At 44.8% G+C, this 23,711-nt stretch overlaps 1 protein-coding gene across 1 annotated transcript in view; it reads right to left on the bottom strand.

Annotated features, from left to right (window-relative positions):
• Positions 1 to 6,475: 6,475 nt before the first annotated feature.
• HIC1 (HIC ZBTB transcriptional repressor 1) overlaps positions 6,476 to 23,711 on the bottom strand; it is a 64,425-nt gene continuing 47,189 nt past the window's right edge. Inside the window, exon 2 of the mRNA XM_086955189.1 lies at positions 6,476 to 9,644. Coding sequence (XP_086811315.1) covers positions 7,693 to 9,644 — 1,952 coding nt within the window. The 3' untranslated portion in view covers positions 6,476 to 7,692. The remainder of the gene's footprint in view (positions 9,645 to 23,711) is intronic.

The raw sequence follows: 23,711 nt of genomic DNA on the forward strand, positions 1-23,711 counted from the left end.
TAGTGAGGGCATCTGTGGAGGAAGTCATGGAGGGGGAGGGCGCCAAAAAAGATTTTCACATCGGGCGCCATCAGCACTACAGCTGACCCTGATTGTATTCAGGCCTTCGTTTGTGAAAGAAAGAGTGTTGGTGCCTGAAGCTCCGCTCAGAAGCCGGCGGCTGGTGCAGTTAAACGTGGGTGCACCAAATACCATGGCCGGTAGGGTTTAATCCTACCAAAGACTCCCTGTCCATGTTTCACATCCTTACAGTTTCAGCGTTCTGCTTGTGACAGTCTTGCCGTCTAATTCCTCCTCATTTTTAACGGTTTGTGTGTTTTTCCCTCTTTTGCACTCAGTAAATTTGTGATGAGGAAAAATTAGTGCTCTCCTCCAGAAGGCTTCTGCTCACCGGAAGACCCTTACAGCAATTTCCCCACTCGAGTCCCTTTTCTGTTTCCAGGTCAGGCTCCTGTCATCAGACACCCTTTAATGCTGCGGGCATGCCGCGCTCGTTTCCTTGAACGCACATCCTTCTGTCGGGGATTCTCCCCTAGAAGGTCCTTTCCTGCTCCTGAGACCAGCTCTTCTCAAGCGCGAATCAATTTTCTGCTTCCGGGGCAGACTCCTAACATCGGACACCCCTGCTCGTCTGAGGCCTGGCCACTCTTTTTCTCCTCAGAATCCCCTCTGCAGCTTCTAGACCACTCTCCAGCCCCTGTGATTACTCCCTCCAGCTGTCAGCCTGCTCTCGTTCCATACCCTCAGAAGCCCCTCCCCAGCTGCCAGGGAGCTCTTCTACCCTACAGAGGTTCTCTCCCTCCTGCTTCCAGGTCCAGCTCCACCGCCTGTGTCTGAACATCGTCACTTTCCTACAATCTGCTCTTTTTCAAAGTTTTTTCCATTGTTTGTAACACATGCAGGATGTCACGCACGGGCCAAGTTTCTGTGCAATACCTTTTCCTCTGGCAGACCGCATGACACACGGTGTCCGAACTGGCAGACACTGGAGCTCCAGCGAACAGACATGGAGGGGAGGGGGTTAATTGGCAGACACGCCGTGGCTTAACTGGAAGACACATGGGGGCCATCCGGCAGACACAGGGGTCCATAAATAGAGGATACAGGGGGCATATCAGGCTGACACTGGGAGCTCTGATTGGCACATCGCAGGGTACTGCCTGGCATCTGGGGTGGTGGATAGGGAGGCCAGCACACATGTGACGTATGGCAGTGGCAATGCCAAGCTCAGGGTCAATGGAAGGATGTGCCAGCCCCATCCTTTATATCGCCACTCACCTCACCCAACCGGATTATTCTTACTGGACAAAGTGTCTTCCCAGTCTCTCTCTGAAAGTGATGGTCTAACCAAATAACTACAACCCACCCAATGTGCATTCCCTACAGCCACTGCACTTGATGCAGCCGGCATACACCCTGATGATCATCTGCTTGTATCTTTATTCCCAGAGCTGCGCTTGATGCAGTCGGCACACTCCCTGATCATCTGCTTGTATCTTCTATTCCCAGAGCTGCGCTTGATGCAGTCGGCACACTCCCTGATCATCTGCTTGTATCTTTATTCCCAGAGCTGCCCTTAATGCAGCCGGCACACACCCTGATGATCATCTGCTTGTATCTTTATTCCCAGAGCTGCACTTAATGCAGCCGGCACACTCCCTGATCATCTGCTTGTACCTTCTATTCCCAGAGCTGCGCTTGATGCATCAGACACACTCCCCGATCATCTGCTTGTATCTTCTATTCGCATAGCTGCGCTTGATGCAGCCGGCACACTCCCTGATCATCTGCTTGTATCTTCTATTCCCAGAGCCGCGCTTGATGCAGCCGGCATACACCCTGATCATCTGCTTGTATCTTCTATTCCCAGAGCCGCGCTTGATGCAGCCGGCATACACCCTGATCATCTGCTTGTATCTTCTATTCCCAGAGCCGTGCTTGATGCAGCCGGCATACACCCTGATCATCTGCTTGTATCTTTATTCCCAGAGCTGCACTTAATGCAGCTTGAACACTCCCTGATCATCTGCTTGTATCTTCTATTCCCCGAGCCGCGCTTGATGCAGCCGGCATACACCCTGATCATCTGCTTGTATCTTCTATTCCCCGAGCCGCGCTTGATGCAGCCGGCATACACCCTGATCATCTGCTTGTATCTTCTATTCCCAGAGCCGTGCTTGATGCAGCCGGCATACACCCTGATCATCTGCTTGTATCTTCTATTCCCAGAGCCGTGCTTGATGCAGCCGGCATACACCCTGATCATCTGCTTGTATCTTTATTCCCAGAGCTGCACTTAATGCAGCTTGAACACTCCCTGATCATCTGCTTGTATCTTCTATTCCCCGAGCCGCGCTTGATGCAGCCGGCATACACCCTGATCATCTGCTTGTATCTTCTATTCCCAGAGGCGCGCTTGATGCAGCCGGCATACACCCTGATCATCTGCTTGTATCTTTATTCCCAGAGCTGCACTTAATGCAGCTTGAACACTCCCTGATCATCTGCTTGTATCTACTATTCCCCGAGCCGCACTTGATGCAGCCGGCATACTCCCTGATCATCTGCTTGTATCTTCTATTCCCAGAGCCGCGCTTGAAGCAGCCGGCATACACCCTGATCATCTGCTTGTATCTTCTATTCCCAGAGCCGCGCTTGATGCAGCCGGCATACACCCTGATCATCTGCTTGTATCTTTATTCCCAGAGCTGCACTTGATGCAGCCGGCATACACCCTGATCATCTGCTTGTATCTTTATTCCCAGAGCTGCACTTAATGCAGCTTGAACACTCCCTGATCATCTGCTTGTATCTTCTATTCCCCGAGCCGCGCTTGATGCAGCCGGCATACACCCTGATCATCTGCTTGTATCTTCTATTCCCAGAGCTGCGCTTGATGCAGTCGGCACACTCCCTGATCATCTGCTTGTATCTTTATTTATTTTTTTTTTTTTTTAATGCAGCTTGAACACTTCATGATCATCTGCTTGTATCTTTATTCCCAGAGCTGCACTTAATGCAGCTTGAACACTCCCTGATCATCTGCTTGTTTCTTCTATTCCCAGAGGCGCGCTTGATGCAGCCGGCATACACCCTGATCATCTGCTTGTATCTTTATTCCCAGAGCTGCACTTAATGCAGCTTGAACACTCCCTGATCATCTGCTTGTATCTACTATTCCCCGAGCCGCACTTGATGCAGCCGGCATACTCCCTGATCATCTGCTTGTATCTTCTATTCCCAGAGCCGCGCTTGAAGCAGCCGGCATACACCCTGATCATCTGCTTGTATCTTCTATTCCCAGAGCCGCGCTTGATGCAGCCGGCATACACCCTGATCATCTGCTTGTATCTTTATTCCCAGAGCTGCACTTGATGCAGCCGGCATACACCCTGATCATCTGCTTGTATCTTTATTCCCAGAGCTGCACTTAATGCAGCTTGAACACTCCCTGATCATCTGCTTGTATCTTCTATTCCCCGAGCCGCGCTTGATGCAGCCGGCATACACCCTGATCATCTGCTTGTATCTTCTATTCCCAGAGCTGCGCTTGATGCAGTCGGCACACTCCCTGATCATCTGCTTGTATCTTTATTTTTTTATTTTATTTTTTTTTTTTTTAATGCAGCTTGAACACTTCATGATCATCTGCTTGTATCTTTATTCCCAGAGCTGCACTTAATGCAGCTTGAACACTCCCTGATCATCTGCTTGTTTCTTCTATTCCCAGAGCTGCGCTTGATGCAGTCGGCACACTCCCTGATCATCTGCTTGTATCTTCTATTCCCAGAGCTGCGCTTGATGCAGCCGGCATACACCCTGATCATCTGCTTGTATCTTTATTCCCAGAGCTGCACTTAATGCAGCTTGAACACTCCCTGATCATCTGCTTGTTTCTTCTATTCCCAGAGCTGCGCTTGATGCAGTCGGCACACTCCCTGATCATCTGCTTGTATCTTTATTCCCAGAGCTGCACTTAATGCAGCTTGAACACTCCCTGATCATCTGCTTGTTTCTTCTATTCCCAGAGCTGCGCTTGATGCAGTCGGCACACTCCCTGATCATCTGCTTGTATCTTTATTCCCAGAGCTGCACTTAATGCAGCTTGAACACTCCCTGATCATCTGCTTGTTTCTTCTATTCCCAGAGCTGCACTTGATGCATCAGACACACTCCCTGATCATCGGCCTTGCATGCTTTGTTCCACGAGCTGCACTTGATGCATCAGGAACACTCCCTGATCATCTGCTTGCATCTATCTGATCATCTGCTTGTATCCTCGGTTCCCAGAGCTGTAGTTGATGCATCAGGCACACTCCCAGATAATTCTCCCTTGTTTGTTCTGTTACCAAGCATGCATGCGAGTGATGCTTTAGAAACACTCTGTGATTCTCTTCCTTGTATCCTGTCTCCCCAGGTCTGCACGATGAATCGGTGCCATCCCCTTATCTGCCTTGTATCTTTGATTCCCAGACCTGCACGGATGCACTAGGCGCACACGTGTGCGAATGAACGATCACAATAAATCTCGAATTCTCTCCTTTTCTGAAGATGGTCAAAGGATTCCAAATTTACCAATCTCAACATGTATCTTTTCGCAAAGTCTGTGCTCTAACACGGCTGGCTCCTTTTTACTGCACATGTTTATGTAGGGCTGGGGCAGGTCCAGCTGCTCCTAAGGCTTGAAGGCCTGAGGTGCGCCTTACAACCAGCCCAGATCTCCTTGAACTTAAGTCAATGCCCTGCGCCTATTATGTTGCATATTTGTGTAGCATTTTATGCTACTATGAGGTCATCTCGGGCCCTAAAATGGAGGGACAGGAAAGTTGGAAAAGAGCAACCAGATCAAAGGAAATTAGGGGCCAGTTTGGGTAGGGGGTGGTCTAGTAAAGTAACCTTTGAATTATTTTGTCTTCCCTAAACCACTAATATCTTGCCAGCGGCAAATACATTTCACCTGGAAAAACCACCACAATTAGTCTTTTGGAATTGTTATCCGTGTTCTAGAGCTTCTTAAATAGAAGAATGTGTCTAAAATAAGAAAAATATTCTGAGGGCAGTAAAATATGCATAATATTTAAAGTTCCCATTACCCGGCGACTATACCTCAGCAGCATAAGCACGCCACGAGCGCCCGATTAACCACCTGATCCATTGTGAAGGTGTCCTAATTCAACCCAATTGAGCCAACGTCCTGGAGTACAAAAGTTTGTCGAATTAAAAACTAGGCTTGAAAATCGATTTCCTTGATGACGTGGTGTCACCTGATAACTTGATGAACAGGAAATTAAAAGCTCTTTTGGGAATTCTAGCCGTAGATTGTCTGCTGTCAAGTGTTCCGGGTCTGTCTTCTGTGGATGGAGGCCCCCACGCCCACAAACAGCCGTGGCGGAGGGGTGCTTAGATTAGCATGTGCTATGTCTACTTTCTACTGCGTGGGGGTGTCATCTGAGTAATCTGTGCGTAAGATCAAAGTCAGAGGCGAAACGTATCCAGAATCTACAAATAGATGTGAAACCATAGGTGTTCATGATTTGCTGTCCAAACAAAGCATAGCTTTTAATTTGAAATGCCATTAATCTAGGGCACTAAAATAGAAAACAGTTCTCTTCCTATTTATTTATTGAGACATCTGGCCTGCCAGTAATGACATAACTAGCATTTACAATGCAATAGGTCTCGCATTTACAAGGGTTTGAGCTTTTGCCATTGCAAATGACAATGGCTTTTATTTATGTAAATTCAAGACCTATTGCATTTCAAACAAGCGGCCTTCATTGTTCCGGGGTGCTTGGAAAGTGAAAGCGTGCATGGTGTACTGAATGTTGCAGGAAAGCGTGTCGTGTCTGCAGTGCTTACAAACTAAATAAGATGCACTGTGTAACAACTGAAGTAAAAGGGCCAATTCTCATGTGAGGTTACAAATGAAGACAAGGCAGCACTAAGGAGGGACTAACAAGCCTATTAACGAATCAGAAGCCAACATTTACGAAGGACAATGACACAAGCCAATGACAAATATGGTCGGAGAGTGGGTGGAGCTTCAAGTCCATACTCCAATACAGCATGCCTCGCAAAGAGGCGCATTCGCTGCCCAAGCTTGACCTAAAAACGGGTGAGTGAGGGAAAGGGGGTGTTCTAGACCCACGGGATAGGTGGACACTGTGTTCGATAGTTTACAATAGTGACCCGTCTCTGCAGCCAAGTCTAAATTCCTATGTTTAGGAAGTTTCCTGAACCACTTACAGCGCTCAAGATATAGTTTACCATCAGTGTAGTTGTCTAAACACAAATCAGATTGGTGAAACAAGGCGACGTTGCAAAACAAAATGTAGAGTAGTGCTGTAGTGGTAATCAGTGTAGAACTGTTGTCTCTGTATGGGAGAGTAAGCACTTATAGAAACTTTACACATTTGACCCTTGCTTTTCCTCGTTGATAAGCTCTTCTTAAAAATGTATCATTTATTTTGGGGTAGGTTTAGAACTTTGCAGTGGTTAAACGATAACCCTAGCTGTCTAGTGATGGCCTTCTTTCATTTAAAAACGAACCCTTCAGACCCAATTGTACTTTCCTTCTCACCCTAGGAATGTCACCTCTCACCCGTTGACCACCTCCCCCTGCCAATCGCTGACAGGATATTATCACCCGGCCTTCTAATGGTGCCTAATGAACAAGCACGCTCACATACAACCTCTCACCTCATTAAAGGGCATCTCTCTGTCAATCATTGTTACCTATCCTTTTGTATTTGTCATTTTAGTACAGAGCTCCTATCACCCTTTTATAAGAGATATCCTCTGTACCCCTCAGCAATGTCTACCTCCACCCCGGGATATCCCGTATCTCCCAACAATGCTTCTCTCTGCCATGAATATCACCTCTCCCTGAAGTGTTATCAACTCTCACCTCGGTGATGCCCCTCACTACTTGTCTCATAATCAAAAACACGTGGTTGGTCGCCCTGCCCCTACAACTTTTTCTAGAGATATGCGCAGTTGCTAATGTAATGATTCTTCTCAAGATCTCAGCTAACTTCAGGAACTCAACTTCTTATGGCATGGGATGGTCTCTCTGATGCCTGGGACGAACCTCTTACCCACTGGTAGCTCCCCTGTAGCTCCCTTTTTACCCCAACAAAAACAGCCAGCCCCTGATGTAGCCTCAGCGTATGTGGGGCACTCACATGTGGACAGAATGCCCAGCCAGCAGCTTGCAGGATCTGCCCCGCGGCACGTGGGAAGCTATCCAGAAAACAGAACAGCCAATGGAAGGGGTTTGGGAAATAGCAAAAAATTCACATGTTTAAGGCACAGTGGAGTCTTGATTGTCAGCTATCTTCTCTTTGGTCTTAGCTATCTGAGGCACTGGAAAGTCTACAACACCCCCTCGAGGGGGGCGAACGGAGTTAATGTATTAATGCAACTCACTCCTTTTGTGTGTGTGTGTCTCGACTCCACACTCAAAGTGCAATCTGGGCAGTGCTCTCCTCTCGGAAATGTAAAAAAGACACAGGTTAAGGTGACCCTCGGCACATTTTGGCTCCTGCAGCAGTTAGCCATTCAGCTGGAAATGCTGAAACGGGTAACCACCTTGTAATGTTTTTCACGTACGAGTTTTTGACTTTGGAAGCTCTCTGCGAGCAAAGGCTTTGGGTCAGGTGAATTTCAGGGTGGGGGGAGAGGGGTTGCCTCTTAGGGTGGGGAGAACCTCTCGATAATCCGACTGTCGCTGTTGAGATGGGAGCTTTGGCTTAAGACCTCAGCAGCCTTCTCTTGGCTGAAGCTTAGGTGGTCGGCTGTGAACTTCGCCAGGGGGTAGAGACTCTCAATGGTTTTGGGGTCATTCAGAAAGTGTGAGGTATGAGAAAAGATCTCAGCAGCCTTGTCCTGCTTGAAGCCCAGGTGGTCGGCAGTGAACTTCGCCATGGCATAGACGCTCTCTGGGAAGTCCAACTTGGGCTTGCCATCTGGGCCAGTGGTATGCATCTTCATGTGGCTGATGAGGTTCCTTTGCTGAGCAAACTTGCCTCCGCATACCTGGCACTCGTACGGTTTCTCTCCAGAGTGGATTCGCATATGCTCCGTCAGCCTGTACTGACGGGTGAACCTCATGCCGCAGGCATCGCAGGCAAAGGGTTTGAGACCCAGGTGGCTCCTCATGTGCCTGGTCATGGTTCCCCTCTGGGTAAACTTCTTGCCGCAGATGTTGCATGGGTAAGGCCTGGTCAACCAGTGGGTCTTTTCATGCTGCCGGAGGGTGGCTGGATCCTTGTAGGACTTGTCACAAGAGGCACATCTGTATGGTCTTATAATGTCTCCTAGGTTCTGTCCAGACTTGTCCAGGAATGGAGTGGCCGGGTCTGAACTGTCCTTGTGATAGAGGTCCTCCTCGTTGTGAGCCTCCACATGTGCATTGAGCAGCTCAGAACTTGGAAATCCTTTTCCGCAGGGTATACATACATACAAATTATCCTCAAATGTCTCTGGCTCATAGCCCAGATGGTTGCAGTGGTATCGCTCCATGTTAGAGGAAGGGGAGGGGTCTTCGCTGCTTCCAGTCTCTTCGCTGGTGCTTTTATCATCGTCTGGATCATTGCTCCCAATGCTGGGGTACCTGGCTTGCTGCGAGATAGGGGAGCCATCGGCCTTCTCCTCTCTTTCTCTCTCAAGCTCTTTCTCCCGCTCACATTCCTCTATATAATTGCTCAGGGGCTCGTGCTTCATCCACCGGTAGAAGAGGTCTTGGCTGTCGGTTCGAGAAGGGGGCTCAGGGGTAGAACTGTTCCGGAATGGCTCTGGTTGGTGATTTGTTGTATCACTGGTGTCTGTTTTTTTAAAGGAATCTTTGTAGGAGGCACTGTGGTGATTGACCATCAAAGAAGCACTGATGGGGGGGCTGTCATGCCTTGTAGGCATAGGGGGGTCCCTGGCCTCTCCAGGATGTAGTCCATCTGGGTGGTGCTGGGAGGATGGTCCATTGGGGCTTTTCTTGGAGAGGTCCAGCCCACACAGAGGTGAGCAGTGTCTTTCTGGAGGGCACAGCCCATGCGGGTGCATCTGACTCGCCTGAGACATTGATGCGTAGAGCTCCCCGCAGTGGGTGTTGAGGGCGTTCATTGGCTCCACTGGTGGCATTTCTACTGCCCGTGGGGTAGATGGGAAACAAGACTGGATCACTGGGGTAGCAGACCTGAAGCCCCTGCCCAATTTCCCATAGGCAGAGTAGCCAGCGGTCCTTATGTGACAGTACTTGTTACTCCTTTTGATTTTCTTCTTGCACAAGGATACAAGGTCAGAGATCTGGAGGTAGCTGGCAGCTGCCAAGATTGCCCCAAAGCTCTGCTCCGTTGCTGGTTCCATGTCCGTCAGCCTCCCCGTGTAGATGAAGTCCAGGATAATGCGAAAGATGCCCGGACTCACCATCTCGTGGTCCAAGTTGATCAGGTTGTCGTGCACCACCAAAGATTTCAAGTAGACGCTACTAGCTGCCAGGATGTTTTTGTGAGCCCTAAAGAGAGCGTTCTGTACCACAATAATCACATCACAGAGAAATCCTTTAGTCCGTTGACTGTTCAGTTGGAGGAGAAGTTGCCGGGCGTGGCTTGGAACCTCCATGGCATCCAGCATCCCATTCAGTTGTCCACCTGTAAGGGAGATGGACATGTTGTTAGAAGGCAACAAGGGCAAAGATCATGTCAAAAATAACACACTATCGCTGATGCCCACACCTTTCAATTTCTATTTGATCTGTTCCCAAATGAGATAGATAGTGCGAGCTACTTTACACATAGAAAAGAGGCAGGAGGTCATACAATATTTAAGATTATGAATAAAGGAATTAAAATCAAGTGGGTTTAACATGAATTATAAAACCTGAGACACAGGATTGTATCTGAGTAATGACAAGTAACATTGTTTCAACTTGTTTAATTCAGTTATGTCTTTGACGAGCTAGACCAGTGACCCATTCAATCCTTACAGATGGCACGGTGACTGCATGCTGCAAAGGATTGAAGGGGTCTGTCCTTAAGACGTTTTTAAACACGAAGATATGTGGCAGTATGACCACTTCTCTCAAGTATAGTTCTGTAGCCAACTAACTTATGCTAAATGTCGATGGAGTAAGATTAAGTACCGTATGCCCAGGCTTCCAAGGTGTTTGGTTTTGGAGCCCAAATACTGAGAGGAGCTTTTTATGTCAGCTTCAGATATGTATGTTCTGTCCTCTTTGCTCTGCATTGGTTTCCAGGTGACCTTCTGGTCACACTTAATTTAGATAGGATGGTTTACAAAGCTAAACAGAGATCTTGGCCTTATTTATGCAATCTCTGTTAATTTCCAGATGTTCAGAATGGTATTGCCTAGGTCCTCTGAGCCTGCCACCGAGTCTACTCAAATCTCTGTTCTCTACTTTTAGAGGTTAGGCATTCTAGAGTGTGGTTTCTGGACTGGGAAATGCCACCCTCCTATGGTACCCTTTCTTTTGTTCAATAGGTATTCACATTTTGCTTGTGCTGACCTAAATATGTAGAAATGGGTCCGAGAGAAGCACCATTTTGCTTGTACAGATGTGTACATAGGTCTAAAATGTAGTCCACTTCAGGGCCAGGACTGGTAGGTTAATACATTTTTGATTTGTGTTTTCATGTCATTAAAAAAAAATTATATTAGGTATGGGTCATTTTTACCTATTTTTTTGCAAACATGTGCACACTACCTCTAGGCCCCAATTTCAGAATCAAGTTTATTGAGATACTCTGTCCATAAAACCATAACTCACAAACATAGGACATTAAGTATTACACATGTATATTTTTAAGAGAAATTGAGAACCGTCAGATTCTAATTAGCACATACAAAACATTCATATTAATTAAAAGATGCAGAACTATCTAGTGTGTTAAAGTAGTATACACTAAAAGCAATAGCTTTAAAAACGTTTTTCCTACTGTTAAGAACATATAGCAATCTAAAAGCACATGAATATTACCTTACATATACACCTTCAAACTTTGGCTTTTAACCAAGAACTAATATACCGTATAGCAAACTCTGTAGTAGTATCTTTATTTAGATATAAAACAATATCTTTAAAAGTTTTCCCAAATCACATTGTGTACAGTTTTGTGAGACAAAAAGTTTAAAAGAGAAACCCGTACAGACATAAAAAGCATAAAAAATGAGAATTTAAACTGTTTTGTAAAAAGTGACCTGGCGTGTCTCAAACACTTCCATCGTATTCAATTATAAAATCAAACCATAAAGGGTACATGCTACCAAGTTTCGATTGGTGTTGTAACCCTCCTGGTCGGTGGGGATTCTGTTACAGTACATTATTCAATCTAAAAAGTCAGTGGCAAAGCCATGGCAGTTTTCTTTGCAAACACTGGTTACTTCTTTATTATAATTTTAGAACCCCTTTTCTTTGGTGGCGATAACATATTCTAGGGATATATGCAAACATATTTTAATTTTTCAAAGATCCCATAACAAAAGCAAATTATTTTTTAAGGCGGTAAATAATCAAGATTTTTCAAATAAGCATACTCAAATCAACTCCAAACTCCTTTAACGGGAATGGGTCCCATACACTTTCTTTTACCCAGCCGGTTAAGCTGCTCCTTAACCTATTTTATTCAGCTTGGACGTTTTTTGGCCCAGTTCTTTCGCTTGTTAAAGCTTCCTTCAAACACAAATATGATATTTTATTGCTATTATCTTTAACCAAAAGGTATATTTGTAACCCCTGTGTGTGTGTCTGTGGTTGTAGGAAGGAATTCTTAGGAAAGTAGTTAAAATTAATTATCTCATTGATATCCTGAAAACAATGTGAAGGTGTAAAATATCTGTGAAAAATTAAATCAATAGTGAATTGTCTCTTTTTGTACCCTTTGATACATTTGCTCCCCTTTTAGTTTATAGCAAAATCAGTGTGGGCGCTTGCATGTTTCAACGTTTTCTTTCACACCATATTTTTTCCCTACAGGCACCATACTTCTAGAGAGCCCTGTGCGTTGAGATCGCTGGGTGTTTACTTAAAGATCTGACTTTAAATATATCACACTCGCAAAATCTCCGCTCGCTGACAGGAAGCCGCACCGCAGGGATGTCGGTATGGTGTGCTTTTAATCATGTGAGTGTCAAAATCTGCAAGACTTTCAAAAATGTTAAATAATTATCTTGTCTCCTAGATGCTAGAAAAATGTGACTGAACCCGTCACCCACTGTCCAATAATTCCGTTAAGTCAAAACATTGCATACGTCATGAGTTATGTTCGTGAGGAGAAATAGTGCTAATGTAGCAGCAGCGTATATTACGGAGCAACCCCTTTGGCTACATCGTCATAGGTTTAACCAACAATGAATTGTCTAACTTCCAGAACCCTATGGCAGAAAGTTTCAAATGGACTTTACCCACTGACTACATGGAACTATTATCATTTGGTGACAGATATACCCACCCCTTGGTGATTCACTTGAAAGTCTGATTGTTGGGTGCAAACTGTATATATTTGAATTGTTTGGGATACAACCGAGGTTTCCTGATGCGCCTTGAATAATATTTGGACTCAATCACATGAAATGGAATGAGATCATGAACTTTATTGAATAAAAATAAACTTGGTGAATATTTTCAAATCGGAAGACTGTCAATTTAATTTACAAACTTACCATCATATGCCTTGGTGTTGCACTATACACTATGCATTCAATGGAATTGATGGCGTTTGCACTATAATAACTTCTTTACTGATGTCTGTTTTTCTTTAGAAGCCATCTTGCCAACATGTACTAAAATTGGAAGGCTTGTTAATGGAAGTCCCTTTCCATAAAGAGGTAACCAGTTTATAGAAATCTAATATTTCACTTTTAAAAATCTTTATTTACAATTGAGATGTGGCTTTTATAAAAACAATGTCCAAGTTGAACATGGCCAGCGGTGTACTATGATTTCCAGGCAAAGTCAACATCGTTTTCTCTCGTCAACACCCTGTGGTTTGTACCATTTTAATATAATTCAGTCCCGCTGTTGGGACTGGCTGCGATCTGTACGGGTCCTTGTAAGTTGAAGCCAAGTGGCCTATCATGCTTTTTAATATTAATATTGATGGACTAGAGCCCAGAGATATTTTGGTAGATTATATTTTATTTATTCCTCTTTAAGGAGTACATCACAATTTCAATGTTGTGACAAGAGTAAACAAGGAACAATAACATGCTGAGATTCAATTTCTAAGACGGACCCTCGTCACCTACCAACTTGTTTGGCTGACGTACAATGTTCTATGAGCCTAGCTCACCAAAGACTTATCGTCCATCGAATATTATCAGGGCGAGCGCATGGGAAATCTCCACCTGATGCATAAGAACTCCAGCGTCTCTTCCTGGACCCCTACCTAAATCCCCTCGGCCTGATATTGTGCAGATGTTGCGCAATGCCAACCCTCCATTCTATTTGCACCCGCCAATCGCGCCAACCGACTTCTCAGGTAAAATAAGACCGCGAAACATATTGGGCCCCCACCTAAAACCAATAAATATAAAATAAACGACAACAGAATATCTTAATTTACCCCATCCTGTTAAATTTGGACTGAGAGAAGCTTTTATGGCTGGAGTGCTGTATCAAAAGCATTTATTCGTTTCATAGCCCGCTTTTTAATCCTGGTAGTTTGGGATTGTTTTATAAATGCTGATGTGTATTAACCCCGTACAGCAGTGGTCCTGAAGACAGAGGGTGGCAAATCGCCCTGCCAGGGGATTGGACCACCACAGCGGAAGGAATCAAGCGCCATTATAATGTAAACGTGAGAAAGTTCTTGAAACATGCAGATAAATGGCATCCTAGGACAGAGGTGACAGCACCCAGCACAAATGAGAAAAGAGCTGCCAGACAGGCCGCATTAACTGAAAAAGATGTGTGTGCACACATGAAGATCTCTCCAAACACGTTGTTTAGGTTTCTTTTGGATGGCCGCCCGGCCTGCTTGAGTTTGGCCGCTCTTGGGTCGGGTGCGTGTCGGGATCTGTCCATGTTGATGGCTTCTTGATGCTGTTTGCAAGCAGCTGACGTCAGCCTGCCACCTCTGTCTGGGTGGGGCCGCGTGACCTTCTCCCTTCCTTCTAGAGGCCTATTCGTGCTTGGCAGCCATGGTTAGCACTAAAGAATGCTTGTTTATGCAGTCAGCAAATGACATCTCATTTCATTCTGGGACTTGCAGAACAACAAAGCTGAGCTTCTGCGTCCCCGGGGAGGATGGGGGAAGCAGCTCGGATGAAGGAATGCGGCCTCTTATGGCAGATAAACAGCCTCAGGGAATGGCGCCTCTTCACCAGCTCGGACTGCACTGGACCGTTCCATTCCAAAGAGCGGGGTGGGTTCGGGTAGGATTGTGACGACCCCTCTGGTCCTGGGCTGCACCCAGTCCGGCTCTGGGCATCAGTGTAACCAGGCTGGAGAGTTCCCCAGAGTTCATGGGAGTCCTGGGTGTGAAACAGACCCAGTAAAGGCTGACTCGGAGTGTCCGAGCCGAGGGCCTTCTCATTCTTCTTCCTACTAGGGAGCAGGACTGGCCCCAGCTCCACTGGATTTTTTTTATATTTTTACTTTAGGGTCATCACCAGGAGAGTGCCAGACGGAGACATTTACATTGATGTGTAACTCGATTGGCCTGGAGTTTTCTTTCAATGACACTGCGCAACTGTGCAGACTGTGCAATTATGCTAACTGCTGTCAGTGTGCACATTTTCAAACTATCCAATTGTATGGCTTTGAACTACTTTCTGTATTAACTTACCAACTAAGTAGTTATACTATTTAACCATACCTTAATATATTCATACAGGACTTTAAGTGGGATGAAAAAAACTAGGGATCTTCCCAAGGGGCGTGGCCGATGTAATTAAGGGCGTGGCTAAAAACACTTATGCTAAAAATCTAAGCTTAGCATGGTGCGCTTCCCGAATGGTATTTTGAGGTTTCTGTCAATGCATCCAGATATGCAATACAAGTAACATTACACCTACAACAAGCCAGTGCTATTGGCTTTGCCAATGCTTGTCAGTTGTCGAAAGCAAATCAGAAACAACTAAGGCTTCCTTGTATAGAATATAGGAAAAGCTTCAGTTTTGAAATGATGAGACCCTGAAAGAAGTGTAACGAGTCCCTTTGAAGTTACCTCAAAGGCAGGGAAGGGTGGTATTGCTGCAGAGTTAAGATTGTTTTTCCACCCTGAGGGTGGGAGCAAAAATTGAGCTGTCGGTTCTGAGCACAGGCAGGACCCAACCCACTCTAAGCCCTGCATCAATACTGTATTTAACCTTCCCCTTGGGTAATTGTGTCAGCTCTGCAATTATGTTGTTTAACCAGCCTCACGCTAGGATTGTACATTTTATTTAATTGTGTATTTTACCACACTTACTGTGGGCCTATACCAACAGTGTAATTATACAGCCTGGTTATGCTCCTTGTGTCGGTATTTTAACAGTGTAATTGTACTGTTTAACCACTCACTTTGTAACTTTATCAACTTGATAAATATAAGAAAGCAAACATACCCACTGTGTAACCATACCAGCTATGTAAATATACAATAGTGTAACTAAATCGACCAAGTAATTATAGAATGTAACCAAACTAACAGTGTAACTGTCCCAACTGTGCAATTATGGTATTAAACGATAGTCACTCTGTAGCTGTCATGTAATTTAACTAGAACCACACTCACGGTTTTACTAAATCAACTATGTAACTGTACTATTTACCCACACCTGCTGTAAAGAAAAAAAACTATGTAAACATTATATAACCATATTCTCTGGGTATCTGAATCAGCGACGTAATTATATTTTTGTAACTTTGCTATCTAAAAAGAGTGTATGTGCGATTATACTTGTTACCCATACTTCTTATGTAACTGTACCAAGTATGTAAATATTGTACTTGCCCTTATTGACTCTGCATTGAGATATAAGGTGTAGGCATTACTCATTATGTCACTACACCAACTATGTAATTCTACTGGTGAACTATACTCACTCTGTACCTAAACCATCTATGTAATGAGACTATGACCCATGGATGTCAATTCACTGAAATGCCAAGGGTAGCGGAATTGACATCACACGCCCTTTGACCTCCACTTTCACTCACACACACATACACACAAATTCACGCATATAGACTCTCTCACACATAAACACTCTCACCCACAAGCACACACACAACATACATTTGAAATAAGTTTCTACTAACTTCAGCTCCCATGGAACGGCATATTCCAGCTTATTGTACTCCATTTTTATCACACTATCAGTGAATAATATATTTTATTTATTCACTATTGTGTATAAAAAAATTAAAGAAAATAGAGAGTGAATCCCCAGCTGCCCCTGTGTTCCTGGCACTGAATGTGCCATCCGTGAGGCCAGGGGTCGGAAAGGCAGTGCTAGGGGTAGCAAAGGGCAAGCCAGGGGTCGCAGAATGACATCCATGCTATGACCACATTTGCTGTGTTATTATATCAACTATCTAATTGAAATATCTGTGCCCTTGTTGGTATAACTACACCAATTATATTAATAACCTAATCATAACCATAGTGTAACCATACCAACTAATTAACTAAACACTTTAACCATGCACTTTGTATCCATACCAAGTATGTGAGGATATTACTTCACCGTGCTTAGTATAATTTCAATGTTTGTGACCCAGCTACCAACTATTTATATGATTTAACCATGTTTCCTCTATAGATATTGAATCTATGTAAATTCTAATGTTTACCAAATTCACTGCACAGTTACATTAATTACACTATTTAAGCATGGGGACTATGCATCTATATAACAAATATGCTGTTTTTCCATACTGACTGTGGAACTATACCTACAGGCAGTGATAATATTTAACCATGCCTACTGTCTAATCGAACTAGGTATGCAATTATAACCTTTAAACACACTCTCTAACTAGTACTACCTGTAAATCTATACCAGTAATGTAAATATATTATCCTTGCAGCTAAGAAACAGCCCTATGCAATTATATTGTCCAATGCCATCGACCCTACTAAACCTGTAACCTTAGAAGCTTTGTCAACATAATATTTGTATAAGGTCTCGGGCTATTGTGAGGTGTGTGATGGTTCTACATAATTAGGTGAATACTATATCATAAAGCACTCACCAATCCAATCCTTTACTCAGCACAAACACAAAGAACGAATGGCTCACTGAAGTCACCCTTGCTCTCTGGTGCATGGACCGTGACCAAATATTCACTCCACAATGGGCAAGCACAATTAACTAAGCTACGCAACTCAATCTAACCGAGAAATCTTATAAACACTTACCACACATTCAATTAAAAAAGAATAGAATGTAGTAAAGGACAAAAAATCTAAATTTACTTAGGATCCTAAATATCTACCCTTGCATATCTTACATTTATTTTCCTTATATTGAAGTAAAGGGGAAGAAATCTAGTGTTGAAGATTTGGGGGGAGGTGGCGTCCGCAATGAATGGACCAATGAAATTCCTAAGTCTGAATATAAATGACGTGAATCGGCCCCTCCGCCTCGTGAAGCGTTGTATGTAGGCATGCTGAGGTTGAGGAAACAGCCCCCGCTGTGACCACCAAACCACAGCTTCAAATCAGAGTTTCTTTCCAAAGAACTATCATATCTTGAAACCAGACAGCTCTGGTCACTTCCTCTTCATATTACAATTGCGTGAGTACTTCTGGATTGAGTCTGATTATGACTTGGAAAGGCTGTGCTGCTCCTCACAGCTCTTTCAGCGTCTGCCTTGCGTTTTACCCAGAATCCTTCTGCAAGTTTGTGCTTTTGTACGGTGTTAATGTTAATGTTAATGTTAAATTGGTCTTCTATAGCGCACGGCTACTCCAAAGGAGTATCCCGGCGCTTTTATTGGTGACCAGAAAAGACAGACAACAGCAGAACCAAAATAGATTAGTTACAGAGGACTGAAGAAATCCAACACATAGAAGGAGCGCCCTAGCGGGCAAAAAGCCATGTCTTGAGGCCCTTCCTAAAAGCCAATAGATTAGATGTACTGCGTAGAGTCAAAGGGAGAGAGTTCCAGAGTTACGGAGCTTGCAGCCTAAAAGAGCGGCCTACGATGCGGGCCTTTTTTACTCGGGGAACCACGGCCAGAAACAGGGACTCCGATCTCAAGGATCGGGCCGGATGGTAAAAGGCGAGCCTCCTTTGGAGATATTGGGCTCCCGAGGCGTACAAAGCCTTGTGGGCCAGTGTCAGAGCCTTGAACACTATCCGCTTCCGGATAGGCAGCCAATGGAGCGACTGCAATAGGCTAGAGACTCTGGCCCGCCTGTGAAGGCCAAAGATGGCCCGTGCGGCAGTGTTCTGGACCACCTGTAAGCGTTGCGTGTTTGAAGGTAGAACCTGGGTCCAACTCATTAGAGGGTGCATCAAAAGTTCACATGGGGTGGTTACTGTCCCCTGTAACTAAGCAGGTTGGTGGCTGGCGCTCAGTGAAATTTAGTGTAGATAAGGACACAGGCTTTTGTTTATTGCACCTCGTTTGTGAACTTGCTTCTCTGACTTCCCAGAGTACAATTTGACCAATACCCAATAACGGATCACAGTGCCTTGCCTCAGTGGCGTAACGAAACTTGAGGGGGCCCCCCTGCAAAGTACATGGGGGGGGGCATTCTTCATGCCAGTCAAGAGCTCTCAGGCCAGTGACCCGCCATACTGCCCATGAAACACGTAAAAACGTGCCTCCCTATTTCTTTAGTCGACCCTCTCTGAAAACCAGGACATGTGCTAAAATTTTTGAAATCTAATGGGACAGCTGGTGAAAATGGTGAAAATTCTGGACTGTCTTGGCGAATCTAGGACACCTAGTCGTCCAAGGCCCTTCAGAGGTTGGAGGCTTGTGCTCTTCTCTAGTAGTCAGTGCTAGCTGGGAGGCAGGGGCTCATAGCGAGGCACAGCAGCAGAGGCAGGAGCCAATGAAAAGTACCAAGACGATGGATGCACCCATGGACTATCATTTAGAAGTTGCCAAGGATCACACCTGCGACACCTTGCTACCTCCTTGCGACCCATGGCAGGTAGATCAAAATGAAGAGAAGAAGGCAAACAGGAAGCCGATAAGAACAGTTTACTTTCAGAAACTTCTTGTGTCAGCCGCTTTCTGTTTTGTAAAATAAATATATTCATCCTGGCAATGTACGGTCTGAAAAACTTTCCTCTGTTGTCTTGATTGCGAAGATTAATACAATATATGATCCTTAAAATGTGAAGCCGTATTTCTCTATTCTGGCCAGATAGATAGATTCCAAATTACAATGCTTTGTAAAAGGAAGAGATGGCCCTAAATATGGTGCCCTGAGCGACATGGCCTATCTGGTAACTTACTATACATTAATACCAGCCCAAGGGCCTCATGAAGAGGAGATTGTATATCTGATAGATATTGAGAACAGAGCCAAACTTTGCAATTATAAAAACTTTTTTTTTTAAATGCGACACCCCAACACGTCAGCTATGCCGGGTTTGACAAAACTCCAGACAGCCCTGACCTACGAGCCAATAGCATGCTGCATTTTTGGAGATATTATTAATTTCCCACATGTATGAGGTTGGAAATCCCACCATTCAGTGTGCTTAGCTGAAGAGCTGGAAATGGCTGAGGGTATCACACTTACTGTATATCAATCTCACATAGATGCACATATTCCCTCCCTGCCTCTCTCTACAGAATGCACAAGCACAGCCTGGCCATTTGGAACTTCATGATTCTGACTGTGCGGAGTCAAGGGATGCCTACCCGGGCTTGAGAGTAGGCTACTATGCTTCACAGGTAGAAAAACAAAATGAGGGGACAGTGAGGCAAGGGAGAGGGCAAACACGTGCAGCAAATAAAGAGCATAAGGGAGAAGCTGAGTGAGACAGAGACAGAAGGACAAAGAATAGAGTAGACAGGCAAAGAGAAAAAAATAAACTTATAGGGATATTGAGGAGAACAGTGAAAAAGAAAGATACAGTGAGTCAGACGACTAAATAGAGAGCCAGAGAGATTATGCGAGAGTTAGAGGAATATATGGAAATACAGAGAGGGCAAAGCAGGGCACGAAAGTGAGTTTGAGTTAAAGAACAAGAAAGTGCAAAAGATAGAAAAAGATCACAAGCATGAGAGAGAGTGGTACACGCATACAGTTTCTAAGCGCTGTTATTAAGGGTCCAACTCAATGCCAGTATTATTGATTTTCAATTTTTTAAACTCTTTTGTTACATCGCTGGCATTTCTAGGTGAAATAAGTGCATAGCCTTTAGATGAGCAACAAGAACAAGCACACATAAGTGGGTGTGTTTTCTTTCTGGGCAATGAGGACCTACGTGTTTTGTACATGACTGCAATCCCTTCCTTGTTTTATGGTCATTGAGACCCTCAGCTGTCTCCGGCTGTGCACCTGATAACACTTAAAGTAAGAGCCTAAGTGCTGCTTTTAAGCTGAACAAGTTGAATCAAAAGAACTGGACACTCTGACAAGTCTGAATCAGAGCTTTGAGTACCAAGACATTAGTAAAGGAAAAGCCAATAGAGCACATTGTATGTGGGAGCTATTCTGTTGCTGAAATCTACCATGTATCAGCAGAAGCGGTCAATAAAACCTTATTGATAATATTGCCCAAACTTGGACCCTGTAGACTCCTCAAGTCTGCAACCGACTCACGCATCTATGATGTCACCAGCAGGTGGTTAGCCAAAGCGGAAGTGCACAACCATATTAGGAGCATCAGGTGACAGTCTGCTCATCCAATCATGTTGGACAAGTCCCTCGGGCGCGTGCGGAGATAGACGTCACAGGGGGTTGACTCACAAGTGGCACGAGGTCTTGTTAGTGAAACTGCTCTTCAACACTTGTTTACACGCTTTCATTTCTGACCACAGGGCAATAACTTCTAAAAGAGTTCCTGCTTTTATTATTTGTTTTATAAATCGTTTAAAGGTGTTGGTTTTTAACGTGGTGTGAATTAAGCTTATACTTCTATTTACAATCATATATTGAAAACTGAATAAAAAAAAAAAACTAACTGGTCGAACATCTAATTTGGCTGGTAGGAGCCAGAACCCTGCCTGCTCGATGGTATGTCCCTCTTTTGTCCTTCTTCTATTTCTCTACACAGTCCTTCCGTCCCCACTATGCCTGACACCTTCCCTTTAATCAGGTCTCTTGCATCTTCTGTTCCTCGCCCTCCTGGCCTCTTGGTCCATTAGTGAGAGGGAGTCACCGGCCCTGGCACAGAGATGTGCCCTTTGGTCCAAGAGCCCTGTAGGAGAGGCCTTACTGAGAAAGCCCTCGCTCACCCCCCCCACCCCCGCTCACCTCCTCTAGTTACCCTTGCTTCAGGATCAACTGCTTATTCCTCTATTTTCATCCAGCCCAACAAAAGCTGTTTAATGAAAAGTTTCAATTTGACCAGAATTGCATCATCAGCATGACAATACAGCGCTTCCTGCCTCACTTCGGGTGTTTCTAAACGCTGTAAATAATGGGTGATGGCATTATACAATGTCATGATTCTCAATTTACCGGCTATGAACTGTAGGTCACTGAAGTACCATTGAGAAAGTTCTTTTAAAAGTAGATATAATAAAACTTTGTTATAATAACTTGATACTTTTTAATTATTTTTTAACTTGTAAATCTTGAATATTCCTTTTTCAACATGGAATACATATTCAATAATCGTATACCATAGTCGGCTGTATGATCTTTTAATTAAAAAAAGAAAGCTAAAAAAACATGGACAATGCCTCGGAAATATGACAAACAAGCGTTTTTCACTCTGGGTTTGTATGTGTCATTTCCAAACTTTGAATATTTAGGCCTTGAGTACCAATGCGTCGTCATTTTGCGATCCCTGCGCAAACACCTGTTTGCAAACATTGAAGATACAAGAAATCTGGCCCTCGAAGTTTTGCCTCCGTTATGTTTCAGCAATTAGGACCCACGGAAATGCAGCAGGTGGAAACAACACAGTGAATAACCAAATGTGCAGATTTTGGTGCAGAAAGCTTCAAAATCCACAGTTATTTCCTATTATTGGGGGAGAACTTGTAATCGGTGCTGGTTATCACAGTTGCTAAAATCAATCCTCGGGACCCAGTGGCTGTACTCACAGGTTGCCTCTAGCACTGTCCCTTAGCCCTTGGGGTACTCACAGGCTACAGACAGCACCCCTTCCCTCCCCTCCCTGTCCCCTAGTGAAAGCTGCACCCACAGGAGACCCACAGGACACCTTTCTTTATCCCCTGTCTGGGCCGTACTCACATGGCCCCAGCCCGGGAAAAGCTTCTGTCTGTAACAGCGTCGGAGCCAAAGTAGGGTTGTTGTGGGTACTCACAGGCGTGCAGTGTGCGTCCTCCGAGGCCCATGCCCCTCTGTCCTGCCATGGAGTAAAGTACAGGACTGAGTGCACAGGTGCTCTCCTACAGGGGGAGGGAGGGCAGAGAGGACTGCCCGGCATCGTGCAGAATAACTTGCCCTGTCTTGACGCAGAACGGAGTGAAACCTTCCGCATAATCAGTCTTCTACTGCAACATAATCCTGGTCCCCCCCAAACTATACATCTTCAGTAGACATTAAAACCCTGTATGCCCTTTGTTCCTGGGCCCCACAGCTGGGTGGTGGGCACCCTACTATCCTGTTTTCCCTGCATCCACCTTTCTTTATTTTTGTATCTTTTTTTGAGGATCAAATAGTAGAAATTGCTTAGGTTGGGATCCCTGGCTTCTAGGAATGACTCAGTGGGGATTCTGGGAGTCCAGTAATGGTTCAGTGGGGTTCCACATATGTCGTAAGGTTGATAACCACTGGTTTAGGCAATTTAGTTTGCTCCTGTGGCCAAAGAATGAGAACAAATAGGATAAGCAAGGAATTCTGTGCAGTGCCTGGTCCTGCTAACATAGCTCATTGGGTCCAAAGGAAAGAGTCCACTCTTATGGCCATCTGACTGTGGAATAGCAGAAGGTGCCCTGTCCTGTAGCTTGGCGACCGGCTGAGGTCTCTTCCTAAGAGCCTTCTATTCTGCTTCAGTAGGGCTGTGGTTGATATTTTTGTCTGGTTCTGAGTCGTGGCGAAATTAGCAACTAAACAGACAGGATTGGTCTACAAAAAGTGTCCCTCTTTCCTACTGAATTTCCTGTTGAAGGATTGGTTTATGAGCGTAATACTAGTCCTCTGGTAAGGCTATACAGCCATGTGTCTAGGATAGGGTTGCTCAGCTCTGTGTCAGAATGAGGCCTTGTAGGAAAGCAGGATCTGTTTTCATGGTTACCCCCACTCTTTGCTGGTGTTATTCTGTGTTATGACTAGTCTGACTGGGATCCTGCTAATCAGAACCTCAGTCACTGTGCTTTTTCCCTAAATTTGACAGTGGTAAGTACTTTGGTACATTCATGGCAACCGGTGTACCCTTCTACCCTTCTAAGTCCCTAATATATGGTCCTGAGGTACCCAGGGCATAGGCACACCAGAGATCTCCCCTGGACTGCAGCATGTATTGTGCCACCCATGGGAGTCGACTTAAACTATGACTACGGGCCTGCCATTGCAGCCTGTGTGAGTTGGTGCTTGCACCTCTCACAGCAGATATACGTTTCCTTATATCTGAGGTCACTACACTTAAAACCTTTAAATCCCTCCTAT

This window comes from Lissotriton vulgaris, chromosome 2_1, assembly GCF_964263255.1.
Source record: "Lissotriton vulgaris chromosome 2_1, aLisVul1.2, whole genome shotgun sequence".
In the NCBI taxonomy this organism is placed as follows: Eukaryota; Metazoa; Chordata; class Amphibia; order Caudata; family Salamandridae; genus Lissotriton; species Lissotriton vulgaris.